The 23,542-nt window shown below is 38.6% G+C and overlaps 2 protein-coding genes across 2 annotated transcripts; one reads left to right on the top strand and one right to left on the bottom strand.

Annotated features, from left to right (window-relative positions):
• Nucleotides 1-850: 850 nt before the first annotated feature.
• LOC110097795 lies at nucleotides 851-7,164 on the top strand. The gene is made up of 2 exons (XM_020824363.2): nucleotides 851-1,795; nucleotides 6,858-7,164. Exons 1-2 carry the CDS (start codon nucleotides 1,273-1,275, stop codon nucleotides 6,935-6,937), a joined length of 603 nt encoding a protein of 200 aa, XP_020680022.1. The 5' UTR covers nucleotides 851-1,272; the 3' UTR covers nucleotides 6,938-7,164.
• Nucleotides 7,158-22,408, bottom strand: LOC110097794. The gene is made up of 12 exons (XM_020824362.2): nucleotides 21,814-22,408; nucleotides 21,553-21,676; nucleotides 20,973-21,050; nucleotides 18,090-18,206; nucleotides 17,775-17,966; nucleotides 17,554-17,682; nucleotides 16,930-17,414; nucleotides 16,612-16,711; nucleotides 16,350-16,409; nucleotides 16,156-16,248; nucleotides 15,960-16,079; nucleotides 7,158-7,629 (listed from the first exon to the last, which is right to left on the bottom strand). Exons 1-12 carry the CDS (start codon nucleotides 21,885-21,887, stop codon nucleotides 7,306-7,308), a joined length of 1,896 nt encoding a protein of 631 aa, XP_020680021.1. The 5' UTR covers nucleotides 21,888-22,408; the 3' UTR covers nucleotides 7,158-7,305.
• Between the last annotated feature and the right edge of the window lie 1,134 nt (nucleotides 22,409-23,542).

The raw sequence follows: 23,542 nt of genomic DNA, 5'->3' as shown, positions 1-23,542 counted from the left end.
TAATAATGTAATTATGTTTCCCGTTATTTGTATTTTTCTAAATGCAATTAGTTAGCTCTGATCGTCAATAATGAGGCGATTAATGAATTGAAAAAAGGAGTGTGGTGTTAAGGCCCATCATAATGAGATGATGTGGATGCGCTAACAAAAAGACATTCATTAAAAAAACACATGAAAAATAGTTGGCATGCAACAAGCTTATAGGCAAAGTTGACAGGGATGAATTCGACGACTATTAAATGATTGATAATCGAGTAATGGAGGACCGACAATGATGATCGGGCGATAATGACCTAATGGTGGTGTTGGGTGCTGGTGGTATGATGATGGTAGTCAAATAATTACAGTTCCAACATCGATCGTCTAGTGGTGGTAGCTCGACAGTGGTTGTAAAATTGCAATGGCTCATTGATGGCTATTGGGCATTAGTGGTTTAATAATAGTGGTCAAATGACAATAATTTGACATTAATGAAGAATTTTAATTAACTTTAATTTATTAACATGATGACTTTTTAATTAAAATTGATATTTCATTTATCTTCAAATAAATATAATAGTTATAATTATTTATTTAAACTTTTTTTTGTATAAATTATTATTTTTATCTAATATTGCTTTGATATAAATAATTAATAACTAAATTAAAAAAATTATTTAAATAAAAAACTTTTTATAAAATTATTTAGAAGTATAATAAATTTATACATTATTAGATAAAGTAAATCTATTATTAAACAACTTTCTTTTTATTTTAAAATAAAATTTTATTCGTAACAGCTTTATTACTATTTTTAAAATAACTTTTTAATGATTTTTTTAAATTACAAATACCTACACTAAAAAGTAGCTGTAATTCATTAACAATACTGTCTATAAATAATAACTTTAGCGATGATTATGATTATCCACGCCGCAAAACCGCCCTGAGAATCTGCCCTCCATTCCCCGCCGCTCAGACTTCCACCTCATCGACTGTTATTTGCAGTGATCGCCACCGCTAATCCACATCGAGAGATAGAGAGAGGCGGCGATCGGCCGTTAGAGAGGGAGAGCAAACTTCCACCACCACCCAACTATAACTAATCGTCCGGTGGCCTTCTCCTCCCGCTGTTCTATTATTAAACAATGGCAGCGTCATCTCTCCCATCTGCAACCATCAAGTCCCGTCCTTTATATATTCTCCTAAGAACTCTCCAGCTTTTCTCATCGATCACCCTCTTTCCTTTCCTCGATAACGAGTAGCAGAGCGACGAAGAAGCAGGGATTCTCAATGCTCGAATCGTCTTCAGAGAATGAGGAGGAGGAGGGAATTGTTCCGAAGCAGCCGCAGCCGGAGCTGAATTGGGGCGGCGTTGGGGGGGAGAAGAAGGTTTTGAGGAAGCAGATTTCGATGAGGGATACGATGAGGGAATTGAAATGGGAGAAGAAGAAGAAGCTGATGCATTTGCGGAGTCTCGGAGGGAAAATCGATGGGGTGAGGAGTTTGACGGATGAGGACTTGGATGAACTGAAGGGATCATTAGAGCTGGGTTTCGGCTTCAATGAGGAGAACGGCGGGCGTGAACTATGCAGGACTTTACCGGCGCTGGAACTGTATTTTGCGGTTAATCGTCAGTTTTCTGACCCGAACATGCAGATGTCGACGCCGAGCCCGGCGTCGACGCCGACGGCGACGGCGACTTCATCGGCCACCTCGTCGGCGTCGACGCTATACGGTACGCCGAGCCCTAGAAGTCCGTATGGGCAACCGAAGCAGGAGCCGGGGGCCGATGGTTGGAAGCTCATTAACCCCGGTAAGAAATACCGTATCAGAATATGGCGTGTTTCTCTACGAGCCTTCGTTAAAAAAATTTCTATTGATAACAAAAAAAAAATAATATTAATATTATGTTTATTATTATAATTAATGAGTTTTAATTAAAAATATAAGATATCGTTTTTGAAAAACTTTGAAAAAACTTTTTTCAACATGGCCTAAACTTTTTACATATTTGTCTCTATTTGAACTAAGATTTTTTTTTTTTTGGGACAATTCTCTTACTATTTTCTATAGCTTCTATTTAGTACAATAATTTTTTGAAATCAACAAAGAAATAGTGATCAAAAGTTATTCCAGACGTAGATTAGGCTTCGTTTGGGGCGGCTTTATTACTGCTTCTTAAAATAACTTTTTAGAATAAAAATTAAATTTGTTGTACTTGAAAGCTATTTTATGAAGCAGTAAGAAAGCTGTCACAAACGAAGCATAAGTTTTCGTTTGAAAATTTTTTTTATTGGTTCGTAAACCAGCTTTTTATAACAAGAATTAAATTTTTTTATTAAAAAATTACTTTAAAAATTAGTAAGAATGTCAGCACAAATGAAGCCTGCATATTTCATCAACCACACACATCAAAGACATTATTTTTTTAGGATAGGATTTGCATCTAAATTTAATATATATCAATTTACATAAATTAATATTAATTATATTTGTTATATGATTTAGAAATTATTATTAATAGTGTTGTGCTTGATAATAATTTATTTGGCTAATATGTCAATAATCTACATCATCCTTAGATGTGTTATTTTAATTATTGTTGTGTTCTGGAATATTTACGGTGGTAGAGAAATATTTAGTTTAACGTCTTAGCATTGTACGAAGATCCAGCACACAAGCATATTAGATAGAGAGGGTGCAGCATTTATAAGAGACACTAGAGTTTTTACGTGGAAACCCCTGAAAAAGGGGATAAACCACGGGTTCTGGCCTAGTTTGAATGAATCCACTAGTATTTATAGTTGATTACAAATGAGGCCCTTCCTTAGGAGAAGGTCTTGGTTTGATGTCACAAATGTACATCATGTATAACACATCAATATTGACATATTTGTTTGGTTGGCAGGACCATAGTCGATAGAACAAAGGTCGGAAAGACCGTAGTAGGCGACGGAAGTTGGAAGGGTTGTAGTCGGTAGGAGACCAGGGTCAGAAAGATCGTTGTCTTGCGAGGGAGGTCGGAAGAACCGTAGTCGGCAGGAGACTGGGGTCAGAAAGACATTGTCTAGCGAGGGAGTTCGGAAGGACCGTAGTAGAAGGACGGTACTCCGGCAGAACTCTGTACATTAAGAGGTGGTCCGGGAGAAGTTCCGGCCTCAGGTGGTGGTCCGGCAACACTCTGGTGTCAAGTGGTGGTTCGCTAGTGGCAGTTCAGCATCAAGGGGCACTTCCATCTTCGAGTGATACTTCTATGTCCTTGGATGGTCCGGTGGTGGTTTGATAGAACCTGGCGATGTTGTGTCAGCGCTCCGGTGTCCCTTGGTGGTTTGGAGGTGGTGCGGTAGAACTCCGACAGTGGTGCGGCAGAACCCCGATGTCCCTTGGTGGTTCGACGGTGGTGTGGCAGAACTTCTTGGCGCGGTAGAACCCCAACGTCCCTTGGTTGTCCGGTGGTGGTGTGGCAGAACCCTGGTGTCCCTTGGTGGTCCGCATTTTCCACTCCAAATTATAGAAACTCATCTCCAACCCGATTTCACTTCATAACACTAAAAAAAATATTTTGAGTATATTCTTTCTCCAACAAAAAAAGGTATTCATGAATAGTATTACGTCAATATTATCGTCGCACTGTTCACTTCATCGAGAATGATATAAATTTTCACGTTCTGGTGGAGCAACTCGAGGACTACAAACACAGGTTTAAAGTTTTGTAACAACTATGCCTACACTTAGGACAAGGAAGATCACCAACAAGAAGCTGAAGAAGTACTTGGAGAAGCTGTATCACTAATCTCTTAAATCAACAGTTAAGTTTGTGAGTTGCTAATTATAGCAAAAGCTCTAAAATTTTGCGCTTTTAACAGTTATTAGTGTAATTAGTCTCTTTTGAAGTTCTCTTTAAGTTAATTTTCTAAACCAGAAAGTAAGCTTAAGTGACAAAATGGCTTCATCACATCATAAAAAAAAAAACAGTTTTGACAGAGAAAATGAGTGTGCAGGTCGCTTCTGAACATTCTGAATGCTTTTTCAGCGTTGACTACCTCTTCTTAACTCTAATTATTTTCATTTTCAATAACATGAAACGAGAGAGTAACTTCATAACTTCAAAGTTCAACAATAAGTTTTTTGAAGTAGAGATTATGGAGCAGATTTTGTTAACTGAATGTCAGTTCAATTACCTGAAAAATTAAAGCATAGAGAGGACTGATATAAAATGATATATAAAATGTAAGAACAAAGTAATTAGGGGTGTCAATTTTTGACACGACCCGAACCCGACCCGGAAAAATCCGGGTTCGGGTCAACCCAAACCCGAAACGGGTCTGGTTCGGGTTGAAGAAATCAACCCGTTTTTAAAATCGGGTCGGGTTCGGGTTGACACGGAAACACGAAATTGACCCGAAAGTGACACGAAAGTGACAAGAAAACTCATATTTGACCCGAAAATTCGAGTTTGACCCGTTTTTGACCTGATTTTGACCCGATTTTGACCCGAAAAATGAAGATTGACCCAATTTTTGACCCGAAAACTAACAATTCCGGGTCATTCGTGTCGGGTCGGGTTGACCTGAACCCGAATCGAGTCGGGTTCGGGTCCAGAAACCTGACCCATTTTTAAAAACGGGTCGGGTTCGGGTTGACCCGAACAGTACCGGGTCAGTTCCGGGTTCGACCCGAACCCGACCCGTTGACCCGAATTAACACCCCTAATAGTCGATAGAACAAAGATCGGAAAGACCGTAGTAGGCGACGGAAGTTGGAAGGGTTGTAGTCGGTAGGAGACCAGGGTAAGAAAGATCGTTGTCTTGCGAGGGAGGTCGGAAGGACCGTAGTCGGCAGGAGACTGGGGTCAGAAAGACATTGTCTAGCAAGGGAGTTCGGAAGGACCGTAGTAGGAGGACGGTACTTCAGCAGAACTCTATACGTTAAGTGGTGGTCCGGGAGAAGTTCGGGTCTCAAGTGGTGGTCCGGCAACACTCTGGTGTCAAGTGGTGGTCCGCTAGTGGCACTTCAGCATCAAGGGGCACTCCGTCTTCGAGTGATACTTCGATGTCCTTGGATGGTCTGGTGGTGGTTCGATAGAACCTGGCGATGTTGTGTCTGCGCTCCGGTGTTCCTTGGTGGTTTGGAGGTGGTGCGGTAGAACTCCGACAGTGGTGCGGCAGAACCCCGACGTCCCTTGGTGGTTCGACGGTGGTGTGGCAGAACTTCTTGGCGCGGCAGAACCCCGACGTCCCTTGGTTGTCCGGTGGTGGTGTGGCAGAACCCCGGTGTCCCTTGGTGGTCCAACGGTGGTGCGGCAGAACCCCGACGTCCCTTGGTGGTCCAGCGGTGGTCGAGGAGGAGCTAGGCGGCTGGAGTTTTCTTCATTCTCTTCCTTCTTCTCTCTTTCCTTCTTCCTCCTTTCAAGAAGAAATGAGATTCTATTTATAGCATTCTTTAGTGGCATGACTTGTAAATAAGTGGAAGATCAAGGGTGAATTTGGAGTGGTTCGAAATGGACCGCCGATTTTGATTCCTACGATCATGCACCATTCAATTGACCTTTGCCTATCTTAATGATATCAGAATTTGATGATCTTAGGCTTGTTGTATTCGTCTCGTCGAGCCACTCGATTCGACTATAAGCATGTCACGATTTAAGACCGTTTGGTAACCCAAATTGTGGTTCGATCCTTCCAAAAGTGCTTCAAGTCTTTGATTTGGACTCATTTGGGCTCGGATTGAGTCGATTTTGGTGTCGTTGGGTTCGTGTTTCCAAGACGCTCAGTTCGACTGTAAGTTTGCTGAATCAGAATTTAGATGATCTCCGATTTAATTTTTGGAGCTTCCAACTTGATTCTGCCTCAAAATTCGTGCCTGATCAAGATAATTTTTTGATTATGTATCAATCATGCTTTCTTATTATTATGTGCAAGAAAATTTGAATTGGTAGAGTTTATATTTTACATCTTAGCATTGTGCAAAAATTCGACGCGCATAGATAAAACTTATAAGATCGTAACTTTATTACATGAGAAATACACAAATGAGAAAAAATCACGAGGCCTAGCCCAATTAAAAAATCCACTATATAGTAGGTGGTATAATAATCCTCCCTTTTTGACAATTGATAAAGATTGAGATTATTTAAGAACAAATATCTATTTTTTTTCTTGCGGCATCACAGTAATCAAGTTTCCACATATGACTAGTTAATACTCAACAATAGAACTTAATTTCCCCTACATGGATTACAAAAGTTTGATGTCAACATACAGACAGTTATTACTCAACAAGAAGGTTAAATTTTTACAGGAGTATGAAGATGGTGGTAGCGATTGTTAGTGGTGATTGTCGACGACGATAACTAGTAATGCAATAATTCTCTCAACTCTTGGGCCACCCCTGGCATATAGAGGATGTGGCTCTATTTATATGCTTTTCAGGATGTGAACTTTGATAATTTGAACTAGAATTCAAAACACTTCACGGATTATCTTAATCATGAAACATTTTATCAACATTTAAATGCCTTAATGCTATTTGAATTTAGCGATCTTAGGCTCATTAGATAGATCTTGTTGAGCTACACATGCATGGCGACAATTTGGACAATCAGCCGAATTTAGAGTTAGAATAAGAAAAAGAAACATTTCACTTATTGGGTTCATCGTTCCTGAATGACAGTAGTTTTTTAAAAATATTATTTACAATTTCTGGGTCTGACTATAATTGTCATACAATTTTTTTTTTCTATAATCCAATTTGACTGAAATCTTAGGTTAAACTGCTATTATAAATTTGGCTATCTACATATTAAAATGAAAATCATACCATCTTATGCTGAGATAACCTAATACTTTTTTTATTTGCATTGTATGAGTTCACAGGGGATAGCCCTGAAGACGTGAAGACAAAGCTCAGGCATTGGGCTAAGGCGGTTGCTTGCTCGGTGAGATACCGCTGCTAATAGAGAACAAAAAAAAAGCACAAAAATAAAAATAAAAATTGCAAGGCTCTATTGAAATCGTTACGAGAGATCAGCAAAGAATGATGTGAGCTCTTCTTCTTTCGCTCCTTTAACGTATTGTAAACTCATATGAAAATTCTGCGATTATTTTGTAATTTTTCAGCTTTTGTTGCCTTTACATAAACAATTTCAGTTTTCATGGATTGAAAGGTTCAGGTTCTACTAAAGATAAGCTTATTATATGATGAAATCAATCTGAATAAATTTACATTTTATTAGCTTGTCAGCTGGTTGATTCGATACTGTTTTATTCATCCAAACCTGGGGCTTCTACGTATATATTCAACCTTTGAACTTAACAAGCTTATTTACAGTTTTTGGCTCTTGTTATGGGGCAAGAAAAGGTACCTAAACCTTGAATCGAATGGAATTATGCTGAAACTGCGTGCGCTAAGAAGTCTCTGCTTCCGATGTGAGGTTGAGTCTCTAACGACTGAGGCTTGCTCGGGGCTGAGGTAGCGGCAAATCCAATCAACAAGTAGAGAATCCTCAACAACTCCCTTGGCGAAGAAGTATAGAAGCTTTGGCACAAGAAGCTTGCCTTTGTCGTTTATGCCAATGGAAGCTTGGATATAGTCCTTCATAGAGTTTTTGAGCTCTTCTTGCACGTTGCTGGCAGTGAAGATCCTTACCTACATCACGATTTAGTCAGGAACATTCCTCTCTTTAAGAAGATTTCAAGCAAAAAAAAAAAAGACTAAGGCTTCGTTTGGGACGGCTTTCTTTTTGCTTCTTAAATCAGCTTTCAAGTACAAAAATTTTTAAGAAGCAGAAAGAAAGCTGTCCCAAATGAAGCATAAGGCTTTGTTTGGAATGGCTTTTTAACAACTTCTTGAAGCAGTTTTTTAGGATAAAAATTAAAATTTTTTACTAGAAAGCTGCTTCAAGAAGCAGTAAAAAAGCCGTCCCAAACGAAGCCTAATTCAAAAGTAATCTAAGTTTATATCAGAAAGGTATCAACTGAACTTTTCATTTTCAGTGTAAGATCTTGGAGTAGATTCCATTCCTCTTTTTTAGGACTGAATAGAGGTGTTCAAACTCATGGACAACCAAAAGTTTTTTGGCTAAATTGGATGATTTTAAGTGAAGTGGGATGCCAATTTCTTTCCGCACTAAGAGCTTGATCTCATAGTTATGCAACATAAGCTAGGAAAAAGACCGGAATTGTATACCAAGGGTGGGTGTGGGAAGTATTACTCTAAACTAGACTATGTTATGGAGAAAAATTAATTAGTCTTAAAAACACATCAAAAGCAAGAGGGACTGTGCATAGAAATCTAGGAAAAACAACATTGCTATACATTCTTTAATATGCTTGTAGGTGGAAAATAATGCTACACCCCATATTCACAAATCAAATCTGTCTAGTCTGCATTGCTTTTGATTAAGGGGCCCGATTCCAGTTGTTTGAACAGCACGGCTCGAGTAGGAGTTTCCTTCGATAGCTACTAATGTTTTGTTGTGCAAACAATCACAATGGAAGCAAAATCACACAACACAAACATAATGAACAAAGCGATTTATGTGGTTCGGCGAAGATGCCTACGTCCACCGGGGATGATGATTTCACTATATTGGTGAACAATAGGGAATTACAATAGCTTTCAAGCTTTCTCTCTTCTCATGCATACAATACAATAGCTCTCAAACCCTATTTAAATATTTGAAATAAAGTAACAAATGAAACTTTAATTTATACTATATTATGACAAAATCTAATCATGCCAATTAAATCTTCCAATTTATACAATAATTAGATCCCCCAATCAAAGCATCAATCAAATCTTCAATCAAATCAACTTACTTAGAAAAAATTAACTCCCTAATCAATTATATAATTAGCAATCAAATTCCAAATCAACAATCTCCACCTCATCTTTCACTTCAGAAAGTGAAAGATGACAAATCAGACTCCAATATCAGAATGACAGCACCCATAATTTTCCTACGTACCACCTCCCAAGGGATCAAGTCAAGCGTAGTTCTTCAAACAAGTGGGTAATCAATCATGAGTCTTGCACCACTGTCGTGGTGACTGCCTCTCCAAGCCTGCATCAATTGTACCTTTCAAATATCTCGAGATATTCTTCACAGTTTGCCAATGACTCATTCCTATATCATGTATGAACCTGCTTACAATGCCAACTGTTTGTGCAATGTCTGGATCGTGTTACTCCAAAATCAAACCATATTGTGCTACAAATGCCAAGTGATCATGGGGGAGAACACCTCATCATAAGCAATCTCCTTCCGTAGCGTAGAGCCTTTTGCCACCAACCTAGCCTTGTATTGCACATCAGCTCCATGAGATTATTCATTCTTTGCACATCCATTTGCACCCAATAGTTTTTCTTTATGGAGAAAGCTTCACCAACCTCCAAGTAGTATCCTTCTGAAGAGACTTCATTTCTTCATCCATAGCTATCTTCCAAAGATTAACATCGGTGACACCACTTCCTTATAGTGACTATGAAATTCAGCCTATGTGGCTGAAAATGCAAATGCAATGTGATCCCTCAACCAAACTGATTTTGGGACATTATGGTGCCTGAATATGTTCTTCGCAATAGATTATTGAGCATGAATCTCATCCTTAACATCATATTCTATCTCATGATTTGTAGCTGAATCAGGTGCCTGGATAGAAATGATTGAATTATGTCGAGTAAATAGAATTGCATCAAACTCCAACTTCTGCAGTGGATCTGTGGTCCTATTGCTTAAAGTCCCAAGGCTTCAACATACTAGTCTCATCAAAAATAACATCCCTACTAATAACAAACTTCTTCTCTACAGACTATAGATTGAAGCCCTTGACTCCAAACTTGAAGCCAATAAAGATTATCTTCTTTGCCCTTGGTTTCAGTTTATCATTCTGACCATGATAGTAAGCTGGACACCTGAACAGTCTCAAATGCTGATAATCTCGAGCAGGATGTCCCGACAACATTTTCATCCGGGTCTTCTTCTCAATAGCTAAAGAAGGCAAACGATTCACCAAGTAACAGACACAGCCTATTGCTTCAACCCAATAAACTCTATCCAACCCAACACTAGATAATATACACCAAACTTTCTCCATCAAAATCCGGTTCATCCTCTCAGCCACCTTATTCTGCGGTGTCTCTCTAACAACCAAGTGGTACTTTTCCCAGATCTCTGGCACTTCTACAAGAATGCATCAGAAGTGTCTTCGCCCTGATTATCTCTGATCTGATACGCATGATCTTTTTTCCAGTCTGATTCTCAATCTACTTCTTCCAAATTCTAAAAATTTCTAGTACCCCGCTCTTGCGCCTTATGGTATATATCCAAATATACCTGAAGTAATCATCAAAAAAAGAGAAAGTATCACTGCCTATAATCTTTGACGGGCCCCAAACATCTGTGTAAACATACTCTAGGATATCCTTTATACCGTGGATGACAGTACCAAATGATACACCTATCTTCTTGCCAAACACACAATATTCACAAAGATCGAGCTTGTACGTGTTTACTCCTTTAATCATTCATTGCTTAACCAAAATCATAAGACAAGCCTCTCCGACATAAGCTAGCCGCATATGACACGATGCAGTGGCATCAGAAAAATCATCAACAATAGTAGTCATTCCAATCACTATTCTTCCCTAAAGGTAATAAAGGTTGTAGTGACGAATTCCTTTTAGAAAAACCAATGCTCCATGATAGATCTTCAAAATTCCTGTCTCAATGATTACCTTGTATCCCTTGGTCTCTAAAGCCCCAAATAGATAACAAATTCTTCCTGATATCTGGAGCATGTCTCACATCAATCAGCTCTCTCATAGAACCATTATATATTTTGATGAAGATGCTACTTACACCAACTGTACAACAAGCTTGATCATTTTCCATTGTCATAACTTCACTATCAAGCTTTTTGTAGGTACAAAACCACTCTCTAGTAGGACAAATGTGATAGACAACACCAACAATCAGAATCCAACATGAATAATCAAAATACAAACTTTGAGAAATTGTAGATAGTGATATATATGAATCTTCATCACGCTCTTCCACACAAAAGTTAGCCTCAGTGTAAACTCCATTTCTCTTCTCCTTCAGCTTCGAACAATCTTTCTTCCAATGACCAGTTTCCAAGCAAAAAGCACATTGATTCTTCCCAAGACTATGCCCATTAGATTTACCCTGCTTGCTTCCGCCCTTTTTCTTCTTCTTAGATCTTCCTTGTTGGAGTGTGAGAGCCTCAGCTAAATCCATCTTTGCAGACTCCTTATCCTGATGGCAGAACTCGTGATTCAGCAATGCAGTAGTCACCTCACCATAGTTCAAGACCTCCTTCCATGAATGAGCATCATCGTGAAGTTTTCATACTCATTCGGGAGTGAATTTAGCGGAATTGACGCATTGTCTTCATGTCCAACATCCTTATCTAGATTTAAAATATCTGCCAACAACTTTGTGAAGTCATTCAAATCATCTATTGTTATCTCATATCTCATTTAAAACTTGTAGAGCAGCCATTTCATATGGAGATGATTCTCCACTCTCTTCGTCAGATACTTGTATTCAAAATCTTCCACAACTTCACAACAGATGTCTCCATCATCACCCTATACTTAATCTCCTGAGATAAGCAATTTATGATCAAGACACAAGCAAACAGGTTCATCTTGAGCCAATCTCTCTCAGACATCTCTTCAGGACGTTCATCGTCATCCACAACATTTTCCAGATTTAAAGAGCATAGCATATCTATCATCTCACATTGCCACATGCCAAAGTTTCCTTTGCTGTCAAATTTGGTCACATCAATTTTGATGAGATGTGTAACCACCTGATGGATCGATGCCTTCTCCATACATGAAGTGGATGTATCCATAGCTCCACCGGATCTCATACCCTCCACCAAATTGCAACCTCCTTATGATGCTAGAATTGCACCAATCCGGCTTAGCAATCAATCAAACCCAGTGAGTCTGATCCGTCCAAACGTCGCTATAAGCCCAACTGAACCACACCAAAAGGAAATCTTCTTGTTCGCCGTCATTAGAAATCATTGAAATTCGGCTCTGATACCAATTATTGTGCAAACAATCACAGCGGAAACAAAATCACATAACCCAATGAACATGGCGATTTACATGGTTCGGTGAAGATGCATACGTCCACAGGGAGGGGATGATGATTTCACTATATTGAAGAACAATATAGAATTATAATAGCTCTTAAGCTTTCTCTCTTCTCATGCATACAATACAATAGCTCTCAAGCCCCATTTAAAGATTTGAAACAAAGCTACAAAGGAAACTTTAATTAATATTATAATATGACAAAATCTAATCATGCCAATTAAATCTCTCAATCATGCTAATTAAATCTCCCAATTTGTACAATGATTAGATCTCCTAATTAATGCATCAATCCAATCTCCAATTAAATCAACTTACTTAGGGAAATAATCAACTCCCTAATCAATTACATAATGAGCCATCAAACCTTTCAAAAATAAAGATTATTTAGATTTCAAAATAATTTCAAATCAGCATATTTATCGTTAAACTTCCATACTAGGGTGGATAAGAAGCAAACAAAAAGCATGATCAGCTGTCTTGTATAATTGCCATGGCATGTGCCTAGACTCCTCTGTCATCTAAAGGATTCCATCAACTTACTTTTCTTCAAACAAAAGAATTCAAGATCATACGGTAACCTGAGCCCAGCTTAGACTCAAGAGACCCAACCCTCAAAACTCACTTCACGGAAAAGTGATATCATAAATGCCCTATGAGAGTAGGGGTGTCAATTTCGGGTCACGGGTCGGGTTCGGGTCGATCGTGTCGTGTCTAATATTGACACCCCTATACGAGAGCACTTAAAATATAGGCGAGTCATTGTACCAAGTCCTTTAAATTAGCCAGTCTTCATAGCCTATGCTAGTTTTATTGATTGAACTCTCTCTTGCTTAATTAAATAGGGTTTTAATGTCTAATTTTAAGTTGAAAACCCCAACATCGTTGAAAACAATGGAGTTACCTCATCCATGCCGGAAAACTTACCACATGAAATCCATTATTTTAAATCGGAATTTTCATTTGTTATCTTCTTTTCCATTGGATTCAGTTAACAACTCCACTACTTAAAGAGAGACATAGGAAAATCACACGAGTTGTTCTTATTTTACTGCTCAGCTACTACTAGGGATGCACGAATGCTTCAGACTATGAAGGTATTTAGTGTTCGAGGTGCTTCAAACACCGACAAGCATCTAACATAACCAAGCATTTGGCACGTCAATAATATGAGATGGATACTGTTAAAAATAAGAGTAGAATAATAGAGGAGAAGATTTAAATCTATTTCTTATTTCAAACTGAAAAAGAGAGAAATCTTTATGGGTGCTAAATACTACCAATTGTTAGTCTTATTGGAACATAATACATGGGAATTAAAACTAACATTACTAACAAAATCATGTTTTGAAGAATAAAAAATGTTAGCTTTAATGTCAATGAACCGGTTGGGGGCCAGCTCAATTGGTTTACAGTAGGCGGAAGGAGTCCACCTCCTCTGCTTTGTCTGCCCAAAGGGGCGGGCCCCACTATTCCAAACAAAGTGAAATTCAAATAGAGTGGGTGATGAGGACATCGTCAGAGATTGCGGCACATGTACCATCAGGAGATGCCGGAGATCGACGGCCACGATCATGATCTTTATTTTCATCATTTTATGTAGTAGTTTATTTGATTTTTATGTTTTTCCATTTTTGCCCTTATGGGTATTTGGTCATTATTGTAGCCCGAGGGGCATTTTAGTCTTTTGCTTTCTTATCATTTTGAGGCCCATTTATATGGTCATTTTCTTATGTAATAGCTTAGTTTTTTTATGAATGAAAATTTGCCTCTTATGATTCTCTTCGTGAGTTCTTGAAGAGGAGATCGTCGGAGATCTCTTTGTGAGGTCTATCGGTAGAGTGGTGATCAAGGTTATTCATTTGAATTTTCTTTATTTCTTTTTCTCTCCAAACCTTTCTTCCCCCATCTAGCCGAAACCTCCTTTTTTTCTCACTTCCCCACCACCACCCAAGCTCCACCGTCGGCCTCCCTTGGCCGGCCCAGCCACCGGCGGCCTTCCCTGCAACCCAGCAGCCGGCCGTCCCTCCCTCCCGCTCCCACAGCCACTCCACTTCAGCCACCCGCCCACATGTTTTCAAAATTTGAAATCCCAGGCTAAGGGTTTAATTGCTTTCCTATTTTACATCCTCTGCTATTAAGAAATTGGATATGTTATGTTTTCTCTCATTTAACGTGAGTTTGCCAACGCCTAACAGTCAAAGCATTTTAGGAAATCTCTCTGTAACGTAAGCCTGAGAATCAATTCTCAGGTTTGTTGAATATCCCGTGAGCTCCACCTCCATTTAATTACCTCCCATATTAAATTCCTGTAACCGTTTTATTAATTTTGAAATTTCCTACTTATGCAATCACCTCTTAATTCTTACCAAAATTCAGCCTTTAATTGTGAAAGCCAAATTCTGTCCCGTATTCCCCTGTTGGCTGAATTTTTTTTTACACCGTTACATTGGTTTTCTATTCTAAACCCTTCCCAAACTCCTCCCACATGGAGTCTGCTGTTTTCTAAGATTGCCATCAAGGAATTCCAACCCTTGCTCTCACGTCTCCACAAGGCGTGAAGAATCCTTCCAATTTTCCCTTGCTCCTAAGCCATTCCTCTCAGGTTTTGAATAAAGAACCTGAAAGAAATTTTCCCGATTCTTTTGTGCATCTTCCCGCCCGACAAGAATGTATGGCGGATCCCGCTGTTGATCACGGAATTGAGATCGACGAATACGGCCACGTTCATATCCTTCGATCGCCGTTCTTCGACGTGGGATTTGGATTCGACGGCACCGTGGAAGATTACTTAAATCGGATCCTTCCTACTCTTGTAGACGCCATTGACGCACAATTCTCAGATTACGAGTGAATCATCCAAGGTCGTTCGCCCGCTTCTCCAACTCCTGCTTCCTCCCCGGCGACAAGTCTTCTCGGCATCACATGTATCTTAGTGGTATCGCTAAGTTTGTTCACTATTCTCTTCCGCTAGCTCCACTTCAAAGAGAGATTGCCGGACTTCTAGGTGAGGTATTTAGTGTTCGAGGTGCTTCAAACACCGACAAGCATCTAACATAACCAAGCATTTGGCACGTCAATAATATGAGATGGATACTGTTAAAAATAAGAGTAGAATAATAGAGGAGAAGATTTAAATCTATTTCTTATTTCAAACTGAAAAAGAGAGAAATTTTTATGGGTGCTAAATACTACCAATTGTTAGTCTTATTGGAACATAATACATGGGAATTAAAACTAACATTACTAACAAAATCATGTTTTGAAGAATAAAAAATGTTAGCTTTAATGTCAATGAACCGGTTGGGGGCCAGCTCAATTGGTTTACAGTAGGCGGAAGGAGTCCACCTCCTCTGCTTTGTCTGCCCAAAGGGGCGGGCCCCACTATTCCAAACAAAGTGAAATTCAAATAGAGTAGGCGGCTAGGGATTGGGAGGGAAATTAAATTAGGAAAGATCTTGTATTAAAGGGGCTGAGAGGGATTAGGGGAGATTAGGTTTTGTTTGATTGGAAATTAGAGTTTTTTGGCATTTGGGCTCTAGACTCTCTTGTCTAGAGATTTGGTAGAGATGATCCTCCTCTCGAATTGAGGTTCATTTGTATCTTGTTCCCGTGTTTGTTTTGCTTTGTTTTCATTATTGCAATCCATCGTTTTGGGGCTGATTTCACCCAGATTTTACTTTATTCTCGCTGTTTTCTCCAATTAGTGATAGGTTTGCTTGCGAACTCAAATATTTCCTATCAGATTTGTAACGGCCAAATGTTATCTGAGGACGGGCTGGAACGGTGTGAGCACATGGTCATCCAATAAATACTAGTCCAAAATAACGAATTTAGGAACTTACTGCAGGGCAAGAGTACATCCCAGAACTGAGCCCAAACAAGGCCAGAGGCTCCGCGTAGTCAATCGAATATTTTCTGTGCTCCTCTGATAATTTGAATTTGTGCAGAGCCAGAGTCAATACCTGCAGAGAAACGGATCAACTAGAAATCGCATGTGGCAAAAAAATAAAAATGTACAAACCAGAGAATTTTGCATACAATCTGTGGTCGATGAGCTGGAGGTTTCATCTTTAAAATAACAAATTCAATATCAGCAGCACTAAAAGATTGATCTCCGACGGTATAGCATGCCTGCAATTAATTACAATAACAAAATAAGAAAAGAGGAAAATATTTGCTTGATTACAACTGCCGACTGGTTTAAGAGGGGCAAGAACACCATCACTTCGAACCTTTTTCATCAATGAGAAGAGTTTGATATCACTTCTAGGAACTCCGTATGCCAGATAGATCTGAAAACAGTTAAATTTGAGTGCCAATACAAACCCTCAACTAAAACTCCATCACAATATTTGAATGCGAAAAGAAAGACTCAAATGAACTTGGCTATGGTGAAATATCATTTTCATGGTTAGATTTACCAACTTATTCATGTTTAGTATGATAAATAGTGATTTTATAACGGACACGTATAAAATTTAGATTAAAACATACGTGCATTATTAAGGCATTATACAGATTAATCCAGAAAGCCAGCTTCTCATCATTACTCATTTGAGCTGGGTTAACCTTTGCTAGTTGCTCCACGAGAAACCTGCAAGGCATTGTTGACGTATTCAGGATTCTGTACATGAGCATAGGTTTGCACAACCGAAAAGAGGAACTTTCTGAGATGGATTATACTTTTCAAGAGCAAGAAGCTACACTAACTTATGTTTATTATTTTATCGAAGTATCCAACTTTGCAGCAAACTGAACTTCACATTTTTGACGGTTAATAAAACTGAATTTTAATGACGGGTACTACCAAACCTGAATTTCTTTAAAGCGCCAGCTGCATACTCAAGTTGTGCTTTTCCAACTGACATCCAAGATACCTCAGTTGCCAAACGATACTTTCCAATCTCTCTCCAATTTAATCTTTCATTAACTCCATAAGGATCATATATACCTTCTTGATCCATTGCTTCATAACTGTGAATTAACTCTGAAGAAGTATGCATTGAGGAAGGCAGCCTGGATGAATCTGAGAATGATGTCAATGAAGAATGCGAAAGATTTCCTCCCGGAGAAGATAGTAACGATAACCACTTTGACAAAGATGCCTTGGAAGTAGTCGTTGGAGATCTTGACAGACGAAGAAAAATATTTCTCATACATAAGACCATTTCTTCTGAAAGCTGATTTGGGTGCGGCAAGAGGTTCTTCACTTTCATGTCCTTCAGTGCAGCAACATGCAACTCTGAAGAAGAATCTATAATCCTTTTCTCTTCTCCCCCGTCACATTGTCCCAACACCTGTTTAAACAGGATCAGATAGTATTATAGTATTAAATTCCAAAATATATTTGATGTAAAGGAATTCAAGATAAACCGACTACAACTGCTGTAGAAAACAAGGGAAATAATCGTCAATTAAAAAATACATGAAACAAACCTCATTTAATGGGATGTTTTCGGAAGGGCCTCTAAATGACTCTAAATCTTCACTTTCTGGTAATACATCCATATGGATTGAGGGAAGCACTTGAACTCCAAGCTTTGACAGTCTCAAGGAAGATACATTCTGCAGAATGCAACCAAATTAAGGCATCACTATCAAGGTCAAATTGCTCGTGGGGTTTGCAGAAATTTAAATATAGAGGTGAAATGATATACATCTTCCCATATATACCCAGAAGTTGATGAAGGAGATGCCAGTGATGGTATTTGTAAATATTCTATATGGATTTCAGCAGCAAGACGCTCCCTCCTTTCATGTTGAAGGCTGAAATGCAAGGCATAGAGTTCTTCTTCAAGTTTTCTAACAGTTATCTCCAGTGCATCAATGCTGGCTAAGAGCTCCTGAGCCTAAACAAATTTTTTAAATCATATAACTAAAAGTAGAACTAATGATAATAGCCTAAAACAGCATTATTTAAAAGAATTCCTAAGTAAATTGCGGGAGAGTAGCAGAATGAACAAAGGCACTACCTTATTTGGAAGCTTGGAAAGAGACCTGGATAAAGGCAAAAAAGTATTTCCGACGGCATTTGCTAAAGCCACATGTAAGTCAATTTCTTCCTGAAGTTGCTTCTCCAATATTTGAACCTGCATACACATGGGAAAAGATAAAACACAGTAGTCAAACCAGCACCTACATCAGCATAAGAACTGCTTCTCACATCACCAAGTCAACTAGGGAATGTTAACCAAAAGGATAACAAATTGGGATGAATACAACAATAGTTAAACTGATTTTCAAACGAAAAGGCTCAACCTATGGATGAGAGCCAACTACTTGGTATTTCTACACCAACAAAATTTTCAATATTCATCATGGAGCTACAAATTTTTCAATTTTTGATATGACATACTTGAGGAGCTTTAAACTTGTCTCAACCTTAACCATGACCTTCCACTCTTGAAATTATCAAACAAATCTGACTTTTATTTTAAGTACATCCATACATTTATATTGAGATCATCAATAAAATTGAAAAAAATAGAGAAAACCTCCTGTAGAAGAAATTGGTGATGGACCCCATACATCAATATACACAAATGCTAGCTTCTTTGACTTTACTTTTAAACTAGTTTTTGAAAAACTCACGCTTTGTTATTTGTTATATGCAAAATCTTCATAAAAATCTAGCTTTATAAATTTTAAACCGGAAAACTTTCCTCTAGTAAAAAGTCAAAGCATACATTTCTTACTCATATGTCCAAGCCTTCGATGCCAAAGACCTCCATCAACATCTGAATCAACTACTCTAATGGAATATGATCTTTTATTGATAACATATAGGGTTCTTTCAATACTTTCATGAGCTCTAACCATAGTTTCTTTTGTCGCCTTCCACGAATCTCCTTTGAATGATATCATATGGCCTGAGTTTGCAAGCTAACTCACAGAAACTAAATTCCTTTTCAGACAAGAAAGATGTCTAACATCCTTGAGTCTTCAAGTTGACCCATTTGTCATTATGATATCAACATCTCCCTATCCTACAATGCTACAGGGCTTGTTGTATCTCAAATACACTATTTCCATATCACATTAAGTGTATTTTTTGAATGCCTCCTTAGTAGGGCTTGCATGAAATGAAGTACCCAAATCTATAACCTAAGATTCAGAATTATCCAGAGACAAAATCAAATAATCTGCTTGAAACTCTTATACAGATATATTTGTAGAGTGACTTTTATCTTGACCCTTACCACTAGTTTTTTTTAGAACTCTATAGTCCTTCTTTAAGTGATCATTCATTCCACAGTTCCAAAACACAACTTTTTCTTTACATGAAGTAGATTTTCCTCTCTTGTATCTAGATCTTCCTCTGCTAGGATTTTTGTCAAAACCCTTTCCTTTGGCTTCAACATTCATAGCAGAATTTTAAGATTCACCATCCACCTTTCTGCAAACATTTTCATTAAGCACTAACCCCACAATATCCTAAAAGTTCAACTTTGAACTCTTAGAAGAATTATTCACAACAGTAATCAGCTCATCTCATTTATCTGGCAATGAAGATAACAACAACAATGCTCTCACATCATGATCAAACTTGATGTCAACTGAACACAACTGACTCATCACAGTGTTCAAATTATTCAGATGTTCTGCTATCAAAGTGTTGTCTAACATATTCATATTGAATAACTTCTTCCTAAAGAACACTTTGTTTGAGGCCGACGACTTCTCATACGCTTAGTCAGTGCAGCCATGAGATTGACTGTAGTCTTCTCATTTATAATGTTGAATGTAATAAATGAGAAAAGTGAAAGTCGAATCAAACCTAGTACAGCCCAGTCAAAAACCTCCCACTCCTCCATAGTCATTGAATCAGACTTCTTGATGATTCCTTCCAACGACAAATAGAACTTCTTCTGGTAGAGCAAGTCTTCAATTTGCATCTTCAAGAATGCAAAGTTTAAATCATTCAAACTTTTCAATCTTGAATCCTGCTTCATCAGCCATTACTCTCGCTCAAACTAAAGAGCGTGGCTCTGATACCAGTTGTTGGGGGGAAGTAAAACACGCAGCGAAACAAACAGGAAATAAAAATATAGCGGAAAAGAAAGAACACCAAGATTTAATGTGAAAAAATCTGAAAAAAAAAATAATGGAGCCACACCACACCAAGAAATTATCTATAAAAATTTGGGAGAAATAGTATAAATCTTGCTTCTCTCTCGCTCTCTCCTTATCTCGCCTCTCTTACACTGTTCTCATGAACAAACAAAGAGAAAATCATACAATAACCGCCAAGGGACGTCACCCTTAATGGAAAACGAGAAATAAAACTGACAACCCATCCCGCAGCGCTGCGGTACTCAACTTTTTGTCTCCAGTATGCTTGACGCCGCCTCAGTGCCATGGTCTAAAGCGTCATAACTCTAGTGATCTCTGTTTTCTCCAAGAAAAAACGCATGGGCTTTCGGGTGCACAACGTCGAGGCACTCGAGTATACAACACTGTGGTGTCATAACCGAAAAAGGATTATGACCCCCTGCAACCCTCCAACGAGCTCGGCATAATGAATTGAGATCCAATGCAACAATACAACATAATTGATCAATCATATTCCACATAGAACGGACATAAAGGTATATCAACCAATATATCCAATGCCATTAACCATTGGCCTACAACTAGTATAAAAATAAAAATCTTGTAAACAAATCCTCTTCAAAAAGCAAAGATGAAATCTCCTAACCAATTTCACCAAAAGAGTATAATTAGTCAAATAGGGGACCGCAACAGAAAAATATATGTAATGCATAACATATTATAATATCGCATATAATGAGCATACATCACCCATTCAACTAATAATAGAGGCAATCCTGTCAACAGAGGGGCAAGGAACTCACTTCTTTTTCAAGCTGGGATCGGTAGCAACCCATCTTTCCTCCCGAATCTACTTTTTGGCCATGAATGCTCTTAGTTTCCTAACAAAGCAACGAAAAAAAAAGCATAACTGAGAATTAGGAAAATATGACGAAATACTACTTTCAAATAAATAAACTAAACTCGATAAATTAAGAAAATAATTTCACATCGATCATACTTCCTTTCTTTAAAAGAAATTAATCCACCTTGCTTCTGAATTGAAGAGCATGTATGTTCAACATATCCCAACTCCATCTACAACTATGACATAGGCTTATAGGCAGATCGAATTTGACAAAAATGCATGTTCGAACTACCTTAACTAGAGCGTGCTAAACATACTTCGTCAACCGTTTACAGGCAACCCACCATAAAAGAAGCACCGACAGCCTCAAAGAGCACTGGAATTTAGCTATGACCAATGAAATCTTCTTACCCGGATGGAATTCCCATAAATTTAAAGCAGTAAAGAGATCCAAAAACAATACTCAAATTTTTCGACCATGCTAATTAAAAGATGTAAAAGAAGAGTTCACCGACATGGAATAGAAGAAAACCCACCTCAATACGCGAACACCCATCTCCAGAAGAAGAAGAAGAAGAAGACGGATCTGGTGCACCATATTCCCCTCTTCCTCCTCTTTCCTTTACTCCTCTCTGCATTGCACTCTGAATGGAGCTTCCCCTGAATCCTCAAGACATAAATCCAGAACAATGACAAACTGAACAAATCCAAGCGAAAGAAACAAACAAAGAGACCAAGACGAAAGCAGTAAACAAACAGTTGGAAAAGAACGGAAGGTTTGAAATTCAATCCCTTACAGATTCACGGGGAGAATCGCTCCGTGTGAGACATACATCTCGCCCCACAGTGCCTCCGCTTTCAAACACAGCATCTCTCCCTCTCTCTCTTCCCTTCACGATCACCGATTCTATTAAAAAATCTTCTCCCCTTCCAAGAAATGCCGCTTGCACAAACGACGAGAGATCAGAATGGAATTAAAGTACAACGAGACGGCAGAGTGCCTGAGTTCTTAATTATTTCACGGCTGTTTTCTCGTGGCGTAACCTCTACTGCTGCTTTCGGATTCAGGGAAGAAGCAGAGCAGCCAGGTGCCAAATACAAAATTACTCCAATTCAAAGCAGTACAGCAACTGGTACTCCATTACTCACTAGATCAAATGTGAGAAAATGTAAGCCGATCGACGGAACCCCAAATGCAGGAGAGCTCAACCCCGCTTCTCCTCTCTGCAACTATATAATGAGTACTCATCCGCGTGGCCGATACTCTCTCTCTCTCTCTCTCTACGGCATCTGGGGATTTCCGCCGGTGGTGGGAAGGAAGCCTTTATTCTTGCTTTCAGTAAAGCGAGTTGATGTTATCGAAGAAATCGCTGACCAGCGAATAGGCATTTGTTTATTAGGATTAGAAATGAACCTGACACGCCATATCCTATCATAAAATAGCTCATTCTAACCTGATTGTATTAGCGCTGCTCCAGTCCGATTAATTAAGAAAAATTATTAGGTGCGGAGTACAGATGGGGTGAGAACCGTCCGCACAGACACAGGATACCGAGCGGTACCCAATGGTACCGAGTGGTACCGAATGGTACCGAATGCTGTTTTATACTAGTGTGCGGACGGTTCTCCTGTCCGCACTCCGCACCAAATAATTTCTCTCCGATTAACTCCCAAAATAATGATAGTAAATTTTCTTGCAATCATAGTCAAAATATTATAAGTTTTAAAATTTTTATAGTGATTTCTTAATTACATTTTTGTATGAAGTTTGGTAAAAGAATAGTTCACTTTATAGGTATAAATGTGTGAAGCGGAGTTTGAATCAGCTTTGATTTGGACTTGAATTTGATTAATTAACTGAGGCAGAAAAAAATAGTAGAAAAGTAATAAGAAACAATTTGATATAACTAAGTGATAAATAATATTAAAATAATTTTAATAAATTTCTATTTTAAAATTTTTACTTCCAACATGTTTTAAAAATATTTTATATTACTATTGATTCAATGAGCCAGGTTGTGAACTAATAAGTCGAGTTAGAGTTGGATCAAACTTGACTCGTGATATATCATCAAAAAAATATCTTGATCGAGCACGAATCTTGAGGCAACTTCGAATTAGAAACTTACTCATCGAACACCGCCCAGCCACCGACCGTCGCTAGATTTCTGCCTGGCCATCCAATGTCATCGGACTTCCGCTCTACCACCGTTGGATTTCTGCTCGACCATCATCATTCACACTGTAAAATCAAAATCTGCTCCAGGATCATCCAGGACGATCTGGGATCGTCCTGGGACGATCAGTTGAGAATTTGCTCCATAATTTGCTCAGATTTGTTCCAGGTGTTTTTCTGTAGGCATCGTCCAGGCCGATTGAGGCATCGTCCAGGCCGATCGAGGCATCGTCCAGGCCGATTTGCACTGTTCAAAATATCGGCCGAAAAATAGTTCTGGGAACCATCCAGGACGATCGAAATTGGTCTGATCGTCCCGGGACGATCTGGCGATCGGCCGGGCTGATCTG

The sequence above is a fragment of the Dendrobium catenatum genome, unplaced genomic scaffold (assembly GCF_001605985.2).
Source record: "Dendrobium catenatum unplaced genomic scaffold, ASM160598v2 fragScaff_scaffold_847, whole genome shotgun sequence".
Taxonomy (NCBI): Eukaryota; Viridiplantae; Streptophyta; class Magnoliopsida; order Asparagales; family Orchidaceae; genus Dendrobium; species Dendrobium catenatum.
The sequence above is the reverse complement of the archived record's forward strand: the minus strand, read 5'-3'. Positions and strand labels throughout refer to the sequence as shown.